The sequence below is a fragment of the Cygnus olor genome, chromosome 6 (genome assembly GCF_009769625.2).
Source record: "Cygnus olor isolate bCygOlo1 chromosome 6, bCygOlo1.pri.v2, whole genome shotgun sequence".
NCBI lineage: Eukaryota > Metazoa > Chordata > Aves > Anseriformes > Anatidae > Cygnus > Cygnus olor.
This window is the reverse complement of record NC_049174.1, coordinates 22,443,666-22,467,573: the sequence shown is the minus strand read 5'-3', so window position 1 is coordinate 22,467,573 and position 23,908 is coordinate 22,443,666. Positions and strand designations below refer to the sequence as shown.

Here is a 23,908-nt window from a genome sequence, read left to right as displayed (position 1 = left end):
GTGAAGCATTTCTAGAAGATGTTATGTAGAAGCAGAGTTATCATCATTCTTATTCTGCTAAATTTTGTTGATTCTTTTTATTTTTAAGATTAATTTCACAAATATTTGTCCTCTTTTTTTTTTTTTTTTTAAAGTTACAACTTAACGGCGGCACTTTTCAATTTTTTATTTTCTGTGTGACAACACTTTATTTTTGTTATCTATTACGCAAACTGCACAGTTTCAAGGGACTCTGAGAGGCCCATATCACTATGTAGCACATGTATATTCATAAGAGAATTGTGTTCTGAGGCTTTTCAATCTAAATTTATTAAAGAATGCAAATGTAGACAGTAAAAACCAAAGAACTAGAAACACAAAGAAGCATAATACAGATTTAATAAATCATAACAAAAAAAATAAATGATGAGCCATCTGTTATGAATACCACCATGAACTGTTAAAGAAATACTTCTGCCAAACTACTGCACAGACTTGCAATAGGGTTTTCCAGCTATTGTTTAGTGCTGCCTGTGAGGAACTGTAGTGTGAGGTGGTTATACGCTGGACCATGACTTTCCGAGTAACCGTAGATTTCTATAAAGCCCATGAACATGGAAACCAGAAAGCATGCCTGATGCTTTCGAGGAGCACTGAATGCACTTTGTGGACATACTGTGATTGCACGGACAAGATGCTATGTTCAAGTTATTCAGAAAGCATTGGACCTTTAGCATTTTTGCTAAGAAGTCACACAATATTTGTGCTGTATATTTCCAAACAGACAGCAGATACATGATTACAGTACACTTCCACAAACAATGCAAAGCACATTTGCAGTCCAGGTAAAACCTTTCATCATAGATGGAACTAATACACATTTAGGAAATTTGAACAGACAGAGCAATGTTTCCAGGTGGCAAAATATGAGGGAGAAACAGGGCATATACAAGGGATAAAACAAAAACAAACAAACAAACAAAAAACAGCATTTGTAATGCATATAGAATGCTTCTATTCAAATGTAAATGTGGAAATTTAATGAGTGCAAAGCTTAATATACTAGCTTTTCGGAAAGACACTTTCCTATGTCTCATGACAAAGTGTGTCTCATATGAACTGTATATTATGTAGATTTGTTCAATACTACATACTGTTATGTCACTATTGCTTTTGTCACAAAGTAAAGCTTGTACTAAAAAAGTTAGCTCTTACATAGCATTTCTCACTTTAACAGAATTTCAAAAACATTTAATAAAGCTCAGATTATAAACAAAGCCCTACATTACTTGCGGGCTAATCCAAAAGCTATTTGGATTAAATAATATTTTCAGCAGTTTTCAACTATAAATAGTGCTGGTGACTAGGAAATCAAGTAGCATCTCCTAAATTCAAGTAGAGTGACGTTATTATTCATGTTTATTCTCTGATGCAGCTCATTGTGCAGAATGAACACTGCCACCACCCCCAAACCCTCAGATCTTGGGTACAATCTCTTCCTTTTAACAGGTAGCTTTGAACTCAGGTTTACATGACCTCATTTTGCATGAACTCAATTCCCAGAAAACTGTGGAAGCTAAAGAAATAAGAAAAAATCATGAAGAAGATACAGAAGCTAGAGCAATATTCCTGTAATAATTAACCTGTTTTATCATGACCATAGACCTTAAACGTGAATGGTAAGTGCAGTTCAAAAAAGGAAGCAGTATTATTTCAGCTTTAAAAAAGGGTATGATTTTGCATTGGATATTTTATTAGATTTGTGGAACTCTCTTCTCTTAATGTAACCTCTTCTGGCTCTCATTTCTCCTGTGTATTAGCTCTACTGAAGCTACTAAGCTATAACTGGCAAGGACATCTTTTCCCCTTTCTTCCCTATTCATAATATTATCATGAGACCCCTACAGACTGGACCTCCTAAAGAGGTCTGAATCTAAAAAGCTCTAAATCTAAAAAGACCTAAAAATAAACACTACGCAAGCATTAAATTAAATCAACAGTTGCTCACTTATGGCAGGCATTATCTAATTCTCCACAAGACTGTTATGGTCTTTCATATTTCAATTGTCTTAATGACAGTCTTCCTTGATGCTGACATGAACAACTGATAAGTTTATTCTGGTACTGACAGAAAGTTGAAGTGCTTTTGATTTAGAGCTTTAGAATGTAATCCTGCATTATATTCTCCTTTCACACATCTGCATTAAAAGACATTTTCACATGTTTTTCGAAGGATAGCTATTAAAGAACGTCTTCTAAATCGAGAAATATTGATCATGGGAATATTAATAATTGTCTTCCTGGTTTCAAGGAACTTGTCTGTTTTAAATGTTTTTAATATTTTTTAAAAACTTGTAGCATGATACTTTGGATATAGTGTTGATATTTACCTTTCTATATCAGAGAGTTTGAAGTATACCTGTGAGATATTATCACGTAGTGTTTTAATGGCTTTCATATTTTGAAAATTAAGCTTTTGTTAAGGAAAATCTGCTGTTGTGTGAAAATATGTGCTCTACATGCTTCCCATTTGGGACTTCAGGTACCAGAGGAAATAAACCTTTCTAATGTACTCAATACATTTTTGTATGCAGGATCAGAAATAGCACAATAGATTTTTTTTTTTCTTTGTATACTATGTCCACATATTCAGCAAGTATAATTTTAGGTAGGCATTGAAACCACGTTTTTGTTATTACTGGATAAGCCTGCAAAACTTGAAGCTTATCTGAGCATATTTGAATCATCTCCGTTCCAGAAGTCAAACAGTTTATAAATGCCACTAAATAAAGCCTTTTTGCGTTAGTGAAAGACAGACTTTGTGTCATTCTCAACCTAACTGAAATACAGAAACTCTGGATATTCAGTAATTTAATATTCTGGTGGAGCTGCAATTTGGGAGGCAATGAGATAGTATGAAAGAAGAAAAAGATGGGTAAGTTTTTATTGGTACATGGAATCTGTCTGATGTGGTGTTAAGCAATTTTTATAATAAATGTCCAAGCAATTTCAGTGAAGTTAAAAGTTAATGCTGTTTGGTGTTAAAATTTAAGAAAAAGAAAAATTCTAACTGAATTCTGATTTTAATTGCCAGAAAAATTGCTAATTTGATGTTGGAAAATCAATAGAGAACAGGAATTGACATTGATTTAGACAGGTCTTGAGCACCTATAAGTGTAACACTGTTGCTTTCACTGTTCAAATTATTCTTTTCATGACACAGTCAAATAATTAGATAATTCTATTCAGCTAAAGATAGCTAAATATGCAGCAACACAGAATCAACAAATCATCAAGGAAAGTTATGTGTACCATGACATTAAAACAGTAGAACAGGATTCTTTTCATGTTTGTTCAGTAAATTGTGCAGGTTTGATGGAATTAATGTATCTGTGGATGTTACTGTCAAACAAAATTGCTTCACCAAACTTGAATACATGTAATAATTTAGAAAACTCACTACCTCTAACCTATCATTTATTTTCTCATAAAGATAGATATTAAAAGAGAGGGAGTATTTTTATAGTTCATTTTCCATCCATTATTTCCCATGAAGAAAATTATGAAATAGCTTATAAATCTTAAACCTCAGGAGTCTCCTCCTGCGACTCAGAATGCAATTACTTTCATGTTAGTCGGTAATGCATCATCAGAGCAACACTTGGAAGCATATAGATTTATTGAGTGTGCTTTACTGAGCTTTAAATCTTAACTTAGTGATTTGCAGATTATCAAAGAAGAAATTAGCAACTGATTTTTAGCAAATGTTAATGCTAGAATATGTATTAAAAGCAGTGTAAAGCTTTTTCTGAATTTACTAAGAGGTGTTATTCCAGAAGACAGAAAACACTACCCTTCAAAATGCTGAAGAGTTTGTGATCTCTTCATTGCTCTTCTGGCAACATAACCAGTAAGCTGTTAACAAGCATTTATAAGTCTGAACAACAAAACACCAAGGGTCATATTTCTAATAAGGGCTTAAATTATTGCTGTGATTTTTAGTCACCTAAAAGATATTTTCTATCATTAGCTCATGACATAACAATGAAACAAAGTAGATTTTGTGCTTTTTGATGTTATCTCATCTTCCTTAAAGTATTTCTGAAAAATGTACCTTCAGACACTTTCCCCAGCTTCCAAACACTTTGATGCAGTTAAAAAGGAGCATAAAGGTGGCAAGAGAATATCTGAAGTACACAGGGTAAAGATGAAGCAGCTACAAGCCATACTTCGGTTCTATGATTACAGCATTGACTGATGAGCATACTCCAGCCTCGTTCACTTTAAGTTCAGAGACATTGTCTTAGCATTCTGCCCAGGTTGCTATTTTTATGACACCTGGGAATGTTTAATGTATTACCTAACCTTCTACCAAATTTAATCACTAACATCCCAACTAAAAAGGCATTTGGCAGGGGTAAATAGAATGGATTACATACAATGCGATTATACAAATCACATCTCATTATCAAAACCAACCTATAAAATCACTGTCCTTTTGTCTAGAGCAATCCATCCAATTCATACAGGTTATGCAGAGAAAATGGCAGAGTTGTGAGAGGAAAAAGGCCATGGAGAGCTGATAAGAGAAACTTGTCTTTCCTCAGTCCATAGCTGGATCTAAGATAAGACATTTTTCTGCTTTTCCAATATAAACACATAGTTTGGTTTGGGGGAAACATGGCAAGACATGGTAGGTGTCTTATGATGCTTCTTCATTAGCTACTCTGCTACTCGAACAGAAATGTTTTGTTAGCATGGCACCAGTGAGTCAAAAGTAACTCTAGAAGCTCTACCTCACCTCTGGAATGCTAGATGAAGCTCATGTTTGGGAGAGCATAGGACTCTATGGATTTAACCAAGGACATATGGGAATCTTTTTACAGTATGTGATCACATGTATGGTTGCAGGTATCAAAAGCTTAAATCTGGAGAAAATATGCTTAGGATAGAAGCCTGTCTATAAACTCCCCTGTTCCCAATATTCTTTGTTTTCTAGATGTATTGACAAATTTATCACACTGCTTAAACTGCAGAATGGGTCATTTGTTTTTTTCAGTTTCCTTAGCTTACTTGGTATTGTTGGTGCAAAAAGGAGAGAAAATAGCATAATATATCTAGAAAAAATTGTCCCATACAACACTTACTTTTCAAGCTTTGTTTGAAAACCTGGAAGGAAGCTGCAGTCAGCATGTTATCCTAAAAAAATTTGCCAAAATAAATTAGCTGGCCTCTAACATGTTCTACAGGATGACCATGAGCCCCAGGCACAGATTTCTTGCTCACTTCCAAACCCAGCAACTAACATCATTAGAGTCTAAGCTGCAGCAAAAGGTGTTGCTTTCCTTCAGTTATAATCTTCCATTGTTCTTACCTACAAACCCAGTAAAACTAAACTTCTCTGAACAGAACAGAGTGGTACAAATGTGAGAACATGCCATGCCAGCTCTTTTGTTTCAAAAGAGAGTAGATTTCTTCATAATTAATAGAATTAATTTATAAAGTGGAACATATTCAAAGAAGATGGATACCTAGATTAGAAAAAAGCTGTGAAATGAACATCTTTACTTCCCATTTAATAAATGTTTCACATTCATTAGTAGTAGTATTCTGAACATACCTGCTCATGCCAGTTTCTAAGATATTAAAAAATAGTACCCACTTCCCTATTGGTTCTGTTACCAGTTACATGCTGAAAGCATTATCCACATTCTAACACATGACAGATAATAGATGAGAAGCATGACCTTGTCATTTGGCTTATCAATTTTGAGGGCATTCTGAATCCATTAAAAAACATGTTGTTCTGACTGGGCTTCATGGTCTTTGTTTTTTCTTGCTACTTCTAATCCAATGTAAAAGTCCCAAACCCTAACAAACCCTGAATAGAAAATATTTTACTCAGATTTCAGCACATTAACACCAACCAATACCTATGCTTCAACCTACCCCACTGCTCAAGCCAAAAAAAAATAAACAAACCCAAACCCACAAAAATACCCCTCCAAAACCAAAAAAATTGCTACTGCTTCTCCTTTATATGCATGTTTAAACCACCTGGTTTCTAATCAGTAGCAGAAGAAAACTACCTTATAATTATCACCAGTTATATCATCACCTTACTATCTGCAAATTGCTGGAATATTGTGCTCTCACTTTTAGCTTATTCATCAATTTCTTTAATCAGTGATGTGTGGGAACTTAACTATTTCCTTGAGAATGTTATCTTTCAAATTACCTACCAGTTTTTCAGCTTGTGTATAAGCTAGTATTACACTACAAGGGAAATATGTTACTTGCAAGAAATGGTATTAAATTGTTAGCTGAACACAGCTGCATTCCTTGTCTGATGAAAATGATTCCTAATAGGGGTGAATATGCAATTTCAGGCAATTGCTAAATGTTGTCTGCCCACGTTATGGCATTTTGTAGCTAGATCCAACATTTTTACTATTGTGCTTACCTGTGAGGTGTCCAGCATCAGAAGAGAGTTCAGAACCAAGCCTGTCTGAGGGTTAGGGCATGCAGGGAGGGAGGAAGGGAGTCCCGAGTCTGAGTTCCACAGTTTCTGCCTTCTTCCCTCCCTGCTTCTGCACATCAGTTGCTATTGCTGTCTATTGCTGTGTGATTTTCTCTGGGAAAATACGTTTATGCTGACCTAAACAGATAAACTGTTTCCTGAATTAATACAGTAACCACCTGACTGTGATCTAACTGAAGTTAACTGCTGTTTTGAGTAGGAGGTTGGGTTAGATGGCCTCTAGAGGTCTCTTCCACACTACATTTTTGTATGGTTCTAACGTTAAATAAAAGACATACTGTGACTCCTTTCATGGCTGTTTTAAGGCAGCTCTAACTGTGTACATGAAAGGTATTATTTTAGGCAGTGCACGCCAAGCTGGTCAGAGGACTCTGACAGTTCTCCGGACCTTAATGGGGCTTGATAGAGGCTAAGCCAGGGCTTGACTTCTTTTAGTTCTGGTGGGTGCCAAAATAGTTGGTTTTCACTGAGCAACTTACAAAGTTTAGAAACTTCCAAGGTCAATCCACCATGAAATTCACCAGTTTGGGGGTTTAGAGCTCTAGTCTAGAGAAAAGAAGTTTGCGAAATTGCTGCCTACAAGTTGGTTTTGATCAGTTTTATTTGCTTCATAGGGCATTAGTTCTTACACACTCATCTTTTCAGAATGAACTACAATGCAGCCTGAAAGCCTATTTCCCCCATATACTAGCATCAGAAGAAGAATGTTGCTTTTGAAAAGTATTCAGTTTAAAAAATATATATATCATATGATCCATTCCATGTTAGCATCAATGAACAGATCTTTAAGTATTTGGTTCAAGACAATAATAGCAAATTGCTCCTACAAAATACTGATCACTTGGAATTGTTAATTCATGGAAGATACTGGATTCTTTTTCCCAACTCAGCAAAACTGGGCAATCCCTTTCTCAGAAGAGTAGATAGTGGGGGAAGGACATGGACAAATTAGGGATGATTCCAGGCTACATGCTTCAAAGCAGCTGGTCTTTCCAACTGCTCCATTTCCACCATATGTTGTGAAATCTTCTCAAAACACTCCAGCAGCTGAGATGCCTCAGCCTACTCCGCTATCACAAAGACATGAGGCTCTACTGGAAACAATCACCTTCAAGGAATATGTTATCATTCACAATTCCTGTGAATCTCTAATTACATATACCGTTTTATTACTGCATGCAACAGCAAGCAGTTCCAATGAAAATGCTATGTTCTTCTGAAATTGATAAAAACAATGGGCTTTATTTTCTGTTTCCATGCACTTTGTATAGCTACTTGCTCCAGTGCAAAAGAGCATGTTCTCCAAATGACATCTTTGCACAGGTATAAATGACTACACTGAGACTGGGGTATTCTTATTGGTTTTGCCATCACAATGATCGTCTCTGCTTTTCTTTTTTTCACACACAGATGTGTCACCCCTTCTAAATGACAATGAAATTACACACATCTATTCCATTTCTATAACAACATCTACAGTAATTATGAAGCCTAATTATGTAACAACAATAAAATTTTATTGTATGAGGTTGCTAAGTATGATTGCAAACAAAGGGAATAATTCCTGTATGTTATGTCAATTGATCATTGAGAACAAGAATGGAAAATAATTGAATAAAAAAGATTCTCCTTTCAGCAGAATCAAATAATTTACACTTTCCATACAGTAAGTAGGGAATGTTGGCTCTGCTTAACCCCCAATTTCATCATTATATGTATGTCTAACTGCGTAATTGGAAGACATATCAAAACTGTTTCCCCTTAATTCAGAAATTTCTGCTTTATGTCAGCTTGTGTTCCAAAATGAATAGCTTTGAAATATTGCTTGTATGCAAGTTATTGCATGATGTTGTAAACGGTCCAGTGTGTCAGCTGAATCAGACTATCGAAAATATATAGCTCAATAATTTGGTTTATTTTTAGGTCTTATGTTGCCCATCTTTGTCATAGATGACTTCTTTTAGCCTGAAAACCTGAAGGTCGGTTTGAAGTCATGATCGTATAACAGTTCTTTTTATATCAACAGCTGAGGCTGGCCTTGGGGGACATTGTTACTTATTTCTTAATCTTCTGGGACTGATAGAACAGAGTCTGGCCAGATTAGAAAAACATGGAATAAAACTACAAGGTCTATCACTTTACGTGTGACCTGCCATACACCGAGAGCTCCACTTTCAGAAGAGCTGTGAACATTCAGCATGTCTGCAGATCAGAACACAATCCTCAAATCAACAGAGTATCCAGTTAAGGTACATACTTATCATTTTATCAGCCATGTAAACAGGGTATATATATTTCAGGTGGGTGGATGGTTTTGAAAATTATCTCCAAGAAGTATGAAGATCACAGTTCTACTTTCCTATAAGTCAGTTATTATGACAAATCATAATCAACAGATACATGTTGAGTCTTTCAACCACATGCTGTATCTGAACAAACTGCTGAATTTCAGGGGATTGATAGTAGCTGAGCATTAATGATGAGGGGCCGCAAAACAGCCTTGTTTAAAGAACACAATAAAGGGATCAGTAATTTATACATTTATTAACTGTATGAATCATTATTTGTTGCCAGTGTTGTTGCCAGTCTATGAGTATTCAGAAATTCTGTCTTTGAAATTAAGTATAGATACAAACTATGGTAATCTTCATGGTGCTCTGAGTCTGTTCACAACAGAATTCTCAGCTTTGGGCCATATATCAGCATGAACCGGATGTGTAAGAACACTTAAAATAAAAAAGATTTTTTAAAAAAGGTAAAATTGCTAACTGTTTTGCCTCTATGTGCTGTAATTTTAAGGTCAGAAGTCCTCTTTACAAACTCATCAAAAACGTTAAAGGACAGATGTCAATTTTTTGCCCCACTGCTTTCTTTAACAAAAGTCTACTTTTTGTGCCTCTGGGAAGACTTGTCTCTTTCTAGCAATCAGTGTCAGGACCCCATCTGAACCTGTCAGTGCAAAAAAGTGCAGAAATTGTTCTGTCCCCCTGAAGTAAGTTGACGCTCTTCTAGAAGACAGTCTAGCTAAGCACCTCTGGAAATTATAATGTGAAACATTAAAAAAAAAAAGTATTTTAGTAAAGTGGAATGGAAATGTAACTTTAATTTTAGTGACAGATATCTACACTGGGATATAAGAATGCCAATTATTCAAAAAGGGCTATCTGGCAGCTACTGCTGGTCAACTCATCTCAGTAAAAGCCAATGTTATGCAGAAATAGGCATGCAGTAGAAGTTATGCTACTCTGCATGACACGAGGAGTTTTGGTCGACTAAAAACAATCACAGGACATTCAGGACATTATGTAGATTGTAATTACTATATAGATTGCAGTGAAATATGTGACAAAAGTGTCACTGCAAGCTATACAGTAACTGGAATTTTAGTCTCTACATAATGTCCTGAATTCTCCTGTTAATAAGTAAGACACTATTCAAAAGGTCCTGACAGTAGAAGTTATAACCTAGCTCTTTCTGACTAGATTTACTTGTCATATTACTTAAAAGGTATGATGTTGAGAATTTTATTTATTTTGAAATTCTCCAATGAAATCTCATTTTCTCCACCTGCATTTCAAAGTTTGTATTTTTCACTCTAGTATCAGCCACAGTCCCACAACTTCTGTTCATCTGAAATTCTTTTCCAAAATTGTCTGCTCCTAATTTATTCCACTAAAACCATATTTGCTAAAACCTGTCTCTCTTTCTGAAAATGTTTCCATCCCTCTGTACAGAACAGCCATGACTACTCTATTATTTCAGTCATTATTCTTCCTCTACCTCATGAAGGTAGCTATGTGACAACCCCTCCTTATTCACTACCTAAATTCCTTCTTCAGCTTGTGAATACGACAGAAGTTATACAGCTGTTATCTCTGGAAAGAAGAACTCATTCTTGGATCCTAGGATGCTGACACTTCGTTTGCTATTACTGATATATTATAGAGAATCCAGAGTGCAGTGATCCAACTGTGAGGCTCAGTGATACCTCAATGTGGTACCAGAGTCCATGTTTGCGTATTTTGGGTTGCAGACTGAGAGAAGCCACAGTAGTGGACATGTGAGGTTATAGCAGCAGGAATAAATTTCTCAGCAAGCCTGAGGTAAGGAGAAGGAGAGAGAGATACAGTGAAGAGTACAAAGAGAGGGATGGACAGATGTTTGAATGGTGCCATATGTGACTGGAAGTGGCCTTCCATGTCACTGAGTCCAGCAATGCCAGAAAAGCACATCATGTTATCTATCCCTTTACTGCATTTCTCAGGCTCTGTCTAAAGACATTTGGAATTCCTGCTTTAACTTCTATTGGAAGACTATTTCAGAATGTCACTACTCTGATTAACATTGACCTTTTAACTTACCATGGCCATTTTATACTCATTTTCTACTGATATCATCCTATAGGTCTAACAGGTCACATTCTCTCGTGTACATTTTTGATGCTGTTTCACAGAATTACATACCAGGGGACTGTGCCAGCATGAGCATATCTTAATTATCTCATCTGACGTTTCTGCCATATTCTATTCTCAACACTGTGTTGAAACCTTCCAAAGCCACTTTTCCACTCCTCTGCAGATACAAAATAGATCTATGGTTCTATAATAAGTTTTAATAAGAGATTTAGATTTTAAAGACATGGGCAGACATGCAGTGGAACCTTTACCGTGCTGACTCTAATAAAACATATTGAAACAACAATATTAGAAACATAAACAGCACTAAAACTTTTAATGTCTAAATATGTTTTTTAATCTAATTCAAAAATAACTGCTAGATATTTGACTGATGCACATAGATATAGTACTATCAACTTCAGTAGACCTACATTTCTTTATACCTCCTAGAAATTTCTTTCTGTACCTAATCCTACAGTTCAGGCCATAGCAACAACTAAAAACATTGATAACTTAATATAGTAAGAGAGAAGGGAACAGCTGTGGATAATTCCAACTATGATGACTGACATTATCACAGTTTGCTACACAAATTGCTACTCTGCATATTGGTTGATATAGTTCTGGAAAAGGACATAAAGCAATGTCAAATTAAATTGGAAGTGTTTTGTGGTGTAAAGATTTTATAGAGCAATTCAAATTCAATTTCAAATGTACTTATTATCAATGTTGCCAGAAGTTTTAGCTGATCTAAGCCATTTCTACTTGACGTTTCATAGTATGAAGTTTGGAGAATAAACATAGATTTTAAATATTTTTTTCCCATAATAGTGTCATTAGTAGATAGAAACCTGGCACTCTGGCTCTAACTATCTAGTCAGAATTTTGTGAAAAACCAAACCAAACCAAACAAACAAAAAAAAGTTTGACTCGTGCTTATGTAACATAAAAATTTGTCTTTTTAATGTAACTTGACTCTTTGTCATATTATCTGTGAAAGTTTTCTATGTATAACTGCAATGAATAATTGAAAAGATATCAAAATGGATCCGGAAGAGATTAAATCTTTCACAACTGACCAGGGAAGAAAGTACAATGGTTGCGGATTCACGTTGGCTATCACAGACAAAATATTTGAAAGATAAAAATCCAATTACGTTTTAGGCACTAACTGATAAGATAGAACTGATAGAACTTTTATCTTTACTTCTCTAGGAGGGTGTACAATACATTCATTTTTGTATCTGTCAAAGGGAGAAGAAACACAGAAACTATCTGGCATAGTAGTAATATCAAGAAGCTGCAGTCTGGTCTAGGGAAGGCAGGTCAGTAGCAAGGCAAAAGCTATTTCTAGCAAGATTTTCCTTATGAAATCTCTACCTGCATTATTACAGAATGCACTTCCAACCTTCTTCAGTCTGTCAGCCTATCAACACTTGAGGAATGACCTTCTACTTACTGAGACTGTAGAAGTTCTTTGGGATAAAGACTAATGTATCTTAATTTGTATTTTTTTTCAGCATGTTGTATATTGACAGCCTGTCCTTGACAATCTCTATATGTCATTACATTACAAATCTAATACCGATTCTGAAATTAGCTGAATAATTTGCTTAAGATCAAGCCTTTAAAAATTTAGTTGAAAATTAGGTATTCAAAAAATATGCAACCCTGAAATCTTTTTCGTAGGTATACATCTAAATAAAAGGTTATATTATTTCTACCTTAAAATTTCCATCCACTTAGAAACAGACCCTTCTGTGCTTCAGAATTGCCACAGGCTTGATGAAACACATGAAGGTGATGAAATTTGGAGCTTAGCTCACACTTAAAACCAATTTGAACCTTTCATTTATATCCCCAGAGCACTCTACCCACTAGGTATATCAGAGGACGTCAGCAACTGTACTATTCATATAATGTAAACCTGTGGAATTTGCCTTGATTAAGACAAAGTTGCATTAGGCTGTCCAAGGAACCCTCCTGGAAGCATCTAAAGAAAAGCTGCATCCATCAATCCAGTCAATAATAATGTACGCAATGTGTAAATATGTATATAGCTGATAGACACTACATATCCTTGTGTTATTTTAATTTCATTAGTAAACACGGAAAAAAGAAACCAAAACAAAACTGAAATATCCATTGGATTCTTTTGTTTCCTTAAAGAATAAAAATTCGCTCCTGCAAACCACTAGCTAGAAATGAATGGCAGTATGTCTATGTTTTCCTTTATGTATCAGACACCTAAGTAAGTGAAAAGTAACAAAGAAAAATTCAGAAAACATTGAATAGAATACTACTTTATTGTCAAGATCTTTGCACATTTTTAAATGGCAGGAATCACTGAAGTTAATAGACTTCTTCGCGGCACCCAGTGCATAATACAGCTTTTTCCTATTAAAAATGAAAACAGCTGAAAAGTTTGATTTGTTTTCCTATTTTAAATGTAACACATATTTAAGCAGAAGTTAAGCAGTATCATCTAGCATTGTAAACTACCTCATGTGGAACTGAATTGAAGGCAAAGTAAACAACAGCTCAAACCCTTCAAAGAAATCCAAACCATTTAAGAAATGGGTAACAATCTACTGACTAAATTGATAATCAGCTTCATGAAACTGAAAATGCACACAATCGGTATTACCTTACCTGGGTAACCTTCTCTGTTACATTGTGCGTTCGATCTTTCACTTTAGGTGCAATAATTGCTTTCTCCGAAGAAGGAGGAGATGAAGATTTTTTTTCACTTTTGATATCTGAGAAATTCAGGGTGAGTTGAGGAATTTTGTTGATTGTACTGTATTTGTTGAGATTTGAATCCGATGTGGATCCCAACAAACTTGACTTGATATGGTTAAAAGGCCCTGAAAAATCAGAACACATATTTAGTATTTGACAAATGCAGATAAATTATCATTAATATTTATGTGGGATATGTTAGAAGTGTACTTAAAAACTATTTTTTACTATGCTATTTTTTAATAGTTAAAATTATTGGCACTTTAAAAATAATTCTACTGCTAATGAGAATCAAATTCATTAGTGGATATAAATATGAAATTTCCTTTACTTAAAGCCTCCAATATTTTCTATAACGTCAGTGGATTGCAAAGTACATAACAGGACTGTCCTTAGTTGTTTTAACATTACCAGGTATGCCCCATGGTAATTCAGGCTGAGTATAAATACTATATTCTCATTTTGTTTATAAAAGCTCAAATAGGACACACAATTATATAAGTGTCTCATCTGAGCAAAGGCTCTGTTATCACATCTGTACTGTTGCTCATGCTTCCAGGACAGTTAGCTCAAAAATGCCTTTTGGTAAACTGTAAAACTAAGTAGACCCCTGTTCTAGTCTTGTTGATCCATCAACTCCATATAAATATTAACCTATGTCTAACACTGCCCTTATAATTTTGAAGTATCACAAACTCACAAAATATATTGGTTTAATTGTTATGAACAAAAAATATTGAAAATAGCAACACACATATGTAGCATATTAATGGAGTATTTAATATACACTTAAACATCTTGCATTACTTTCATGAGACATGATAAATGAAAAATATGGAGTGCACATACTTCATGAGGTACATATCCATTATAATTATTCTCTTCAATATTGGACAGAGTTATTTGTACAACAAGTAAGCAATATAATTGAACAGTATACTTATTTTCTACTTTCATCATACCGTGGGTCCAGAAAACAAAAATATATTAAGGAAAGATTGTTTTTGAGAAAAATACTGGAAAAGGGAACTGTATGTATGTTTAGACAATGACAATTAGTTCCAGTTATGGATTTAAGAAAAACTCCTGGTCTTGCTGTCGGTTACACTGTCTAAAATGTGGGATTGAAGGTTTTTTCTCAGATCCACATGAGAGCCTTACTGTATCATAAATCTATAATGGGCAAGAATGTCGTGTTGTTTTTTTTTTAATTCCTAGGAAGGAAACAAAAACTGCTGCTATAATTCATAAACAGTCAGTGGGACAGAACTAGGCTATGGGGTAATTTTGAGTCAACAGAGGAACAGCTGGATTGTATTTGCAGTGTGTGAAGGAGTACTATCCAAAGCAACCAGCTGCCTGAAGCTAGCTGTAGGGAAATCCAGGCAGTGCTGCATTCTGTACCTTGACCGCCAGAGATTTTACTAGGGACTCAGAGTCCAAAGGCTGTTTTGTGAAGGTCAGTACCTAAGTTTTATCTTTTCAGTGACTAAGAAGGCCTCTTTTTTCTTTTTTGTTTGTCTGACAAATTCTTCAGGTGAGGGCCGGGCTTCTCTTGCACCTGGCTGAGAATGCTTGCTAAGGAAGCCATCTTTTCATTTGCTTTCTTAGCTTAAAAGAATTCATACACATGGTTTCTACCTCCTAAATTCATGCCATGTAATCTGGGCCAGAGAAAAAAAATCCTTCGCTACACCAATTCAAATTGTGCCACTGTGCAGAAAGGTTTTCAAGATTACAAGGGGAGAGCCCAACGCCCCAAGTCAACAGTTAAGGTGCTCCCCTTGGGAGAGTTCAATCTAGTGTTTCTGCTCTCACAATTCTTTCTGTCTAATGATCATTTCATGTAAGATAAACAAAATTTATGGGTGAGTGCTCTAACCACTAAACTACAAAAGTCAGTCTTTCTTTTCATCCTTAGACCAATGAACCTAGTATATTATTTGTAGAATAGCTTCACAAGAAAAAGGAAAGGCTAGAAAGGTTTCACTGCCCTTCTCCCATAAGGAATGCTAGAAAGCCTGGTACTGATGACACTATTAAGGAAATGGAATATTTTAGCTCAGGTAGGACCTGAATCCATCTTTCCACCATCTACTTGTTTCTATTAAAAAGTGGTCTTCAAAATAAAGCAGTCACAGTCACCTCAGAAATTAGCAGAGGGGCTGGTGTGTGACAGGCAGGGCTTGACTGCATTTCTTCAACTCTACTTCTCTACACAATAGTAGCAATTAATCATTTTTGAATATTGAATTGGCTTAAACATTAGTGGGGTATCAAGTTGGCCAATCTGTCAGATGGACAAGACTCTTGATTCCTAGAGAACCCTAAAATAAAAAGGAAACTAAGAGAATTATGTGCATCTACATTTAGATAGCAGATAAGATTTTTTTTTTTTTTTGATGGTAACTTTAAAGATGCTTACATTGCATTGAAGTTGTTTTGCTTTCTGGGATTTAAATCTTTTCCAAATGGAATTACTCTCTCCTTCTCTACCTAATATCCATGCCCTAGCATTTAATACCATATTTAAGTTAATTGCACATGAAAATAGAACCCTTTTTTAAAAACAAACAAACAAACAAACAAAAACAAAAACAAAACAAAACCTTCTTTTGCTTTAAAAAGCGGTGAAAGATACATGTACCTCATTGATAATGGTAATTAATTAAAAGACTTTACTAGCTTAAGTACAGACCATGATGCCAGCAATTGAGCTGCTACTTGAGAGCTAGTGGACTTTTCCTATATTCTCATAGCAGGAAGCAGAAAAAGAGGGCCATAATAAATCACAATTGACACTAATTGGTACTCTGATTGACACTTTCAGTGGAGCAGCCAAGAACTGAATAAGCAGGGAGAATGACAGGCTTCTGCCTACAAAGGAGATTCTTTAGGGTAAAGTCTGAGCTCCCCATTTTTATGGTAGGATTCCATTGTTCCTGCTAACACAATGTACTAAAAAATGTTTTCACTCTCCTGAGCTGTCAATCCATCATCTTTCACCAGCAGTAAATATAAAAGCTGTTTTACAGTGCAGTGACTGCATTTTTTCCCCCAAGATTTTGCCAACATACATGTGAAGCAAATGCAATGATTTTGTAGTCCGTGGCTTGCTCTACAGAATCTGGCTCATGCAGTGCATGCAGTTTAGAAAGATGACTTTACCAAGTACACACACTTTTTGCATCATGCATGAAATCACAAATCAGTTTTCAGACATAGCTAAAATATCACAATTAAACTGAACACATTTTTTTTTTTTTAGACATGGAGGAAATTACTAAAGAATGATATTCAAAATGCTTTTAAAAGATGTATCAGTGCTGGTGAAATAGAAACAATTTTGTAACTGCACTAAAAATTATTTAAACATGAAATTGGCAATGAAATTCATGCATGCACATTTTAATACTACAGGAAGCTTGAAACCATACCCCCTGCCATCCAGGAACGTGAAACTAGTTTTAAGGAGACAAAAGAGGAATAAGTGAAGATACTTCCACAAGGCTCCTAATTATCAATTATTTTACTTTAGAGATAGTTAACTGAAAAGTAACCACCTTATAACAAAAGATTGTTTATTACTGGCCCAGCCCAACTTTACATCCTTTCACAGGTAAAACTCCTGGTTGCTTCTACAGAAGTTTTGCCTGCTTATAGACAACAGCACTGAGTTAAACAACTTGCTCTATGTCCCTCCCTTTATTTTTGAATTAACAGATACTTAAATTCAGTAACTGTTTAACTATGCCTTCACTTTTTCCAGGGATTGGTAGTTAGTGCTTTGAGACAATAGTTAAGGGAATAACTACATGTTCAACATACATAATTTCACTAATGCACCTAGCCCTTGAGAGGCCAGTATGAGAATGTTGCATTTGAACATTTCATAGAGCAAAGTAACATGCCAAAAAGTGTGGCTGTTGAAACACTGGAATATATAGTCTAGATGTATACTTTACCTTTGACATTGCGACCATTGTCTGGTTTTCAGCATAATAAAAGCAAAGGAAAAGAGAGAAAAAAAGACAACTAAAATCTACATCAGAAAAAAAGCAGAAAATATTGCTTCAAAATATGCGCGGTTGGAATTAAAATAGTTTTGCACCTCCTTGATTATATTATGTAAAGTTCTAGTCAAGATGAAGTCACTCTGGCAATTGAGAAATAACCTTTAAAACTGTTTGGAGTTGATCAGCAGGTGCTGCAAAAAATGCATAGAATTGGCTCTAGCCAAAACCTTAACAAAAGGTTTTTCCACAAGTCCAGCAGTGGGTTAGAAGTCAAAATAGCCAACCCACTGAGAAATAACTTTGCGCATGTAATTAAGTGCCACTGAGGCATCCATGGCTGTGGGTGGCCTAGGCTGGCTGCACAGGCCGAGGGGTGAGCGGGCAGCCTTGCGCAGGCCCTGTGCCTGCCCAAGTCTCACAGCAGGAACTAGGCTTCCCAGAACTTGTTTTACCATGGCAGCAAGGTGAGCAACACCTTTTCTGAGTAAGTACTGAGGAAACACTGAGGAGAAAGATGTATCTTAAACCTTTCTTCAGTGCTTAGGTGCCTCTGCATGAAGTAACAGCGACAAAACTATCTTCATGAGGTACACCTGAGAACTGCTCCTCACAAGCACACCCAGCACTGAATCCTCACCTGAGAGAAAACCCCTTTAGAGAGAAAGCAATGCACCTTTAATCAGCATTATTATTAAAAGAAGCTGCATGTGTCTGTAGGTAGACACCACCTCTACCTACTCAAGGATGTCCATGACCCACAGGCTGCCCTCCCTTCGCGTAGCTCACCCTGCCTGGCTTCAGCGGCTTGCCAGGTGCGAGAGGGTCTAGGAGCTGGCAGGAGAGTGGGGCCAGGCCCAGGGTACTGCCATGCCCCTGCGTGCTGCTGGCCGCCATGACCAGCTTTCCAGCTTTCACATATCAGTGGGCCTCAAGCTGACATTCATGCACGGTTGTCCCCCTCTGAGAGGCAGCCCCTGAGGCCTCAGCTTGCTCTAGCCCTGTCTGTCCTGTCCATGCTGAGAGCCTGCTCAAGAGAAAGGCTGCGGCCTTCTCCTGTGAAGGGAATTGGAGGTGATGTCCTGTGTGTGTGTGGCACAGTGTGGCACCTGCTGCCTCTCTGGCTTCCCTCAGCTTCCCAAGGGCCAGGGAGTGTGGGACGCAGAGCCAGGCTCAATGGGGGTGTGGGACACTGCTTTTCTCCTGTCAGCCTCATGTCTGTGCCAGGAGTCCACAGCAGCAGGTTTTGTAGGCTGAGTTAGGCTCAAAGCCACCATTTTTTCAGAAGGCCGCAGAGGTGTCAGTGAGGACCCTTTCTGAAGACAGTAAAATTCCCGAAGTGCACGGCCTGCAAAATCTGGATTGATGGTGTTTCAGATGACAAGAGCTTGGCCAGAGTTCAGGCATAGGGTGGAAGCCCTGCTGCTTTTACTGTCAAATAAATTTGACAAATTTGTAAATTTAAGATGGAATTCAATTGAGTACACTGAAATGAATTTAAAATCCTAAATTATCATTTTTAGTGTAATACCTTTCAGCGTAAAATTGCCACTAGGCCACACTGGGACCGTAGTTTACTTTTACTTACTGTAGTTACCTTTAATTAGGGCTTTACCTTCTTCAGTACAGTATCTACAGCTTCTGCTCAGAATCTGTGAGTCCAGAGAAGAGGATTTAGGCTGAATCTTGGTTGCCTAACTTACACAGATAATTTTATAGTAACAATAGGGGTTTATGGTGTACTATTCATTAAGGCATATAGGACTTTACTTGCTAGCTAAATTTAAACATCTTTTCAGCATAAGGTGCCAAATTCTAATACGGGTTGAAGCAGATGGCATCAAAGATGGTTGATAATAAAAGTGCAATTCTGAGAACAATCCTCTCTTCTGCTGCACTTTTTTAGAACATGTATGTATGACCTAAAGTGAGGGACAGATATTCTACTATTTTGTAGTTTACGCAAAGTGAAATCAGTGGCATTATTTTATCTATTGACATCGTAAATGATAACATCATGTAAGAGGCCATAGGAATTCAAATGGAGTGTTTACTTCTCACAATAAAATTTCTTGTACTCAGTGTAATGGAGCTAGAAATTTTTCCTTCTCTGTGAAGCCAATATTAAATTATATGGCAATTTCTGCGTGAGCTTTGTATCATCATGACCAAAGAAACTTAATAATCAAACTTATTTTTACAGATTTTCTTAGTATAATTATCAACCAGCTGGGAAATGCTTTAATCAGAATAAGTTCTGAAAATAGAAACTGACAAAATAGATATCTTTAAATGTGTTTTATTTGAAAGGTTGGTTTATATATCTGGGGAAGTTAAAACCAAGATGAAGCATATGTAATGTTCCAAAAGACATGCCTGAACTTTGGAGACTTTTGGCTCCAGATCCTTATCTTGAAATCTTGGCTTCAATGTGAACGTGACATATAGCAAAGTGGCATGGTTTGGAATGGATTTAATTGAATTTTCAGGTTCATTTGAGCTGAAAAATCAGAGTCCAAAAGAAACAAAAAATGAGAAAAGAAGCATTTCTGAATTATATTTAATACAGGAAGAATTTAAGGAATAATCAGTTCTGTTGTTGTTCGAGTTAATCTAGGTGGAAGAGGAGCATTCAGATTTATATTTTGGGAGATGTACAGAAGCAGTGACCTCTTGCTGCAGACCTTCCAAAAGGCAGGAGAACTTAAATGAATTTTACACTTGGGGTTAATAAATAGGAGAAAAACCCGTAATCACTGAAAATAAAACCCAATTTTCTTGCTATTTTATGAATCTGTACAGTCTTCCATGACATGTTTCTGAATTCTTAAAAATATTCCACATACATTACTTGTATGAATAAAAATTATGCAATTTAATAAATTAGACCATCAGTAGCTCTAATAGCATTGTACATGTGGCACTTTTCTGGGAAAGCCAGTTTCAAAGGTGCTTCTCCATTCACCAGAGGGCTTCCAAACCTCTGTTTGTTGAGCTGTTTTCCAAGTTTCTCAAACTCTCTATCTCTGACATGAAGAAACATGGCCCATGCTCCATTGTGCTTCGCATAATTAGGTTGCAAGAATATACTAACACAAAGAGAAAATGACACTTACATCAATTTTACACTAAATAGTTCACTAAGTATTTCACCAAACATTGCACCAAGTATTTCACTGGAGTTGCTGAGAAGATTTTTTTCCGATGTGAGAGAAAAAGTATGTCTCTGTGTTGAGTTTGTGAATATACAATGAGCACATCACAGATTTAAGAAAAATAAACTTATCAAGTTCTGAAGTAGGATTTCATACAGTCAAAGATACTCTAATTTACGTGAGTAAGGGGCCAGAATGTGCATGCAATTTAGCTTGATCAGCTGGTTTTCCCAAATACTAATATTAGCTTTACAGATGTTGGATCCAGTTTCACTATATCCCTGTACAGAAGTTAGATGGTACTCTAAGAGCAACCCCATGATTTCATTGGTCTGCTTAGACGTGAAAAGCAGTATTTAGAGTAAAAAAGGCCTGGCATATTTGGGCCCTGAATATTTTCAGTTTGACTTTGAATATGTATAGATGTTTATATTTAATTTTGCTTACAAAGTGATCATAATTACTATGAAAAATTGTAATAATCCTTTTCTTAGGGAATCATAGAATACTGACTGATTTTTCTACCATACCTTCACTTGCATGGCGGTCCCTAAAAATGTTCTTGGGATGGACGTTAAAGCCTTCTATGTCATGTACTGAAGATGCTCTCCGTATGCTACAAATGCTTTCCTTTGATCTGGAATGGGTTAGTGGATTGCTTGTCTGTATCATGTCAGGGTAAAGTCTGTCCCATTGCTGTTTAGGCGATGAATGGTCAAGAGGTCCTGATATATTAACCAAAGGCGAACATTTAGTGGGTTGAATCAGTGCTTTTGTGTCATCCACTTCTGAAGGACTACAACTTTCTTTTGTAGGTGATTTAAAGTGCTTCATAGCCACTGAGTCATCACTGTGCTTGGATGAGTCGATTATCACTGCATCAGGGTCCTCCTGTGGTAAGGACTGCTTTCTGTACGTTAAAAGTCTCAATCCAGGTAACCGGAATCCAAAAAGTTTGCCTATGTGTAAATACATACAGAAAAGAAAAGATGAGCATTAGTTTCTTGTCATGAAAACCTGCTTTTTCATACACAGTCACAGTGCATAATGACAGCTATAAATAATAGACCTATTCCTAATAAAGTTTTGCAATGGAATGTGTAACTGTGGAGGTTTGTTAAATTCCAGGTTTGTTAAACTCATTTTTTAGAGGATTTCATATTTCAGTCAAACCTAAGCTACTAAGCTCCAAATAAGGATAACAGCATTGATTCTACAGTCTGCTTTAAAAGAGATAAGGTTATCTAATCTGAAGGTCCTTTCTGACTTTCTGAAGAGAAACAAAATGCAGGAAAAACCAGCAACATAGCTCTCAACCTTCAGTTGCACCTGTACAATACAAGCATCTTTCATGCATTTGCATGGGTGTAGGCTTAGTTGGGTTGGTGTATTAATTGATAAAGCAGGCTATTCTGAGTTCATGGAAAGTGCACAACTTTGTGTATTGGTAAGAAATAGCAGTAACTGAGAGGAAGTGTAAAATGCAAATAAAATAGCACAAATAAAGAAAACTTAGAGGGAGAAATGTAAAATCGACAGACCATTCCCTAAAAAAAGCAAACCCAGACAGCAAGTATTTTAAAGTATTGTGTAATACAACTCAGATGGAGGCATAGGCACTTCTGATGCACAGAAAACACAGTAAAAGACTTAGAAGCGCTGAAGAAACAATAACAAAATAACATAACTAAAATGGTCAGATGTCACATAAATGATTTGACTTAATCAATCACTTCTTGTCACTTATCACTCTGCAACATGAGTGTTTTCTACAGTGGATTGATATCAAAATGATTTCTCAGAGGATGTCACAAATGTCTTGTTGCTCCCTCTTTGTCTTATTCAACCAGTTTTAATCACCAGTGTTTGAAGCTAGCTAATGTTCATTAATATTTAGCATTGAGGTTTATCACTTTATATTGAAATGTTTTGAAATATTCTTTTATTGATGCTTGTACACAACAGCTAAAACAGAGCAATTGATGACAGCTAAATCATTTAACATTTTCAAATGATGTCCTATGTATTTGGTATTGAATTTATTTTGAGTTTTAAATGGATGAAGGTGAGAGTGCCCTGATCTTAAAGTAAAAGCTGTATAAAACCTAAGGTTGCTATACTAGATGACACTGCAGGTCCATGTACAAGACATTGTAGGGCCTCTGATATTGTAGGATATGCCTGTAAATCTCATATCATACTCATATCATATTCTGATTGATTTTATGACATCAGCAAACCCTCACTTTGCCATTTTCACCTTCTTTCTCCAGATATTTGGAAATGTATTTAACAGTAAAAAGCGAGGGGGGGCAGGGAGGGGGCTACTGATAACATCTCAATATTGAGAAATCTGGCCATTTATTCTGACCTTTTTTTTGCTGTGTTAAAATGTGATTCCATGTAACAATCTTCCTTTTATTTGCTTGACAATTTCAGTCAGGGATCTTCTGAAAAAGCTTGTTGTATTCCAAATGTTTAGTACTGAATCTATTACTCTAATGCATAAACTAACACAACAATATGGTGTATATTGAATTCACAGACAGCACCTAAAGGTGCCAATTTTCAATCCACACATTGATATTCAGTAGAGTGCACCTTGGGAGTATGCATATTTCTTCTGACTTACTAAGTATTCTTGAACAAATTGCTCACAGTTGAAATCAGTGAAGCACATACAAAATAATTTTATTATTTTAAATGTACATAGAATTCAGTTGTGAAGTACTTTATAAATCAATTCTCCAAGTGTATTGAATCAAAGGTGAAACAAATAGTAAAAACCTTTTTTTATCAATTACATTGATCTTCTTAAAAATACCATTCATAAGATTTTCCGGCATTAGACACTGTTAAAGGCTTTTTGCTGGCACTCTGTTTTAGTTATATTCATGGTGGTGCAGATGGTCTTTTCTGCTTCACCAAGTTAATATGACCATGTTATACTGCATTACTGATTCAGCTGTCTAACTGCAGTTGAGCTGGAAAGAATACTGAGTGAGAATTTTGCTTCTTGCTAAGATTCTTGGGCATGAAATAGAAAACTTAAATGAGTAACTTTTAGCTACTCTTCTATAA

At 36.0% G+C, this 23,908-nt stretch overlaps 1 protein-coding gene across 7 annotated transcripts in view; it reads right to left on the bottom strand.

Moving 5' to 3' along the window:
• The window catches only part of KCNH7 (potassium voltage-gated channel subfamily H member 7), a 223,069-nt gene that overhangs the window by 56,404 nt on the left and 142,757 nt on the right, over positions 1–23,908 (bottom strand). For 4 of the 7 annotated variants that reach the window (XM_040561791.1, XM_040561796.1, XM_040561793.1 and 1 more), the window contains 4 exons: positions 21,358–21,786; positions 17,625–17,645; positions 17,097–17,120; positions 13,570–13,784 (listed from right to left, as the gene is read on the bottom strand). In XM_040561791.1, the coding sequence (XP_040417725.1) occupies positions 13,570–13,784; positions 17,097–17,120; positions 17,625–17,645; positions 21,358–21,786 (689 nt within the window). The remainder of the gene's footprint in view (positions 1–13,569; positions 13,785–17,096; positions 17,121–17,624; positions 17,646–21,357; positions 21,787–23,908) is intronic. The other 3 variants (XM_040561794.1, XM_040561795.1, XM_040561792.1) reach the window with 2 other exon arrangements.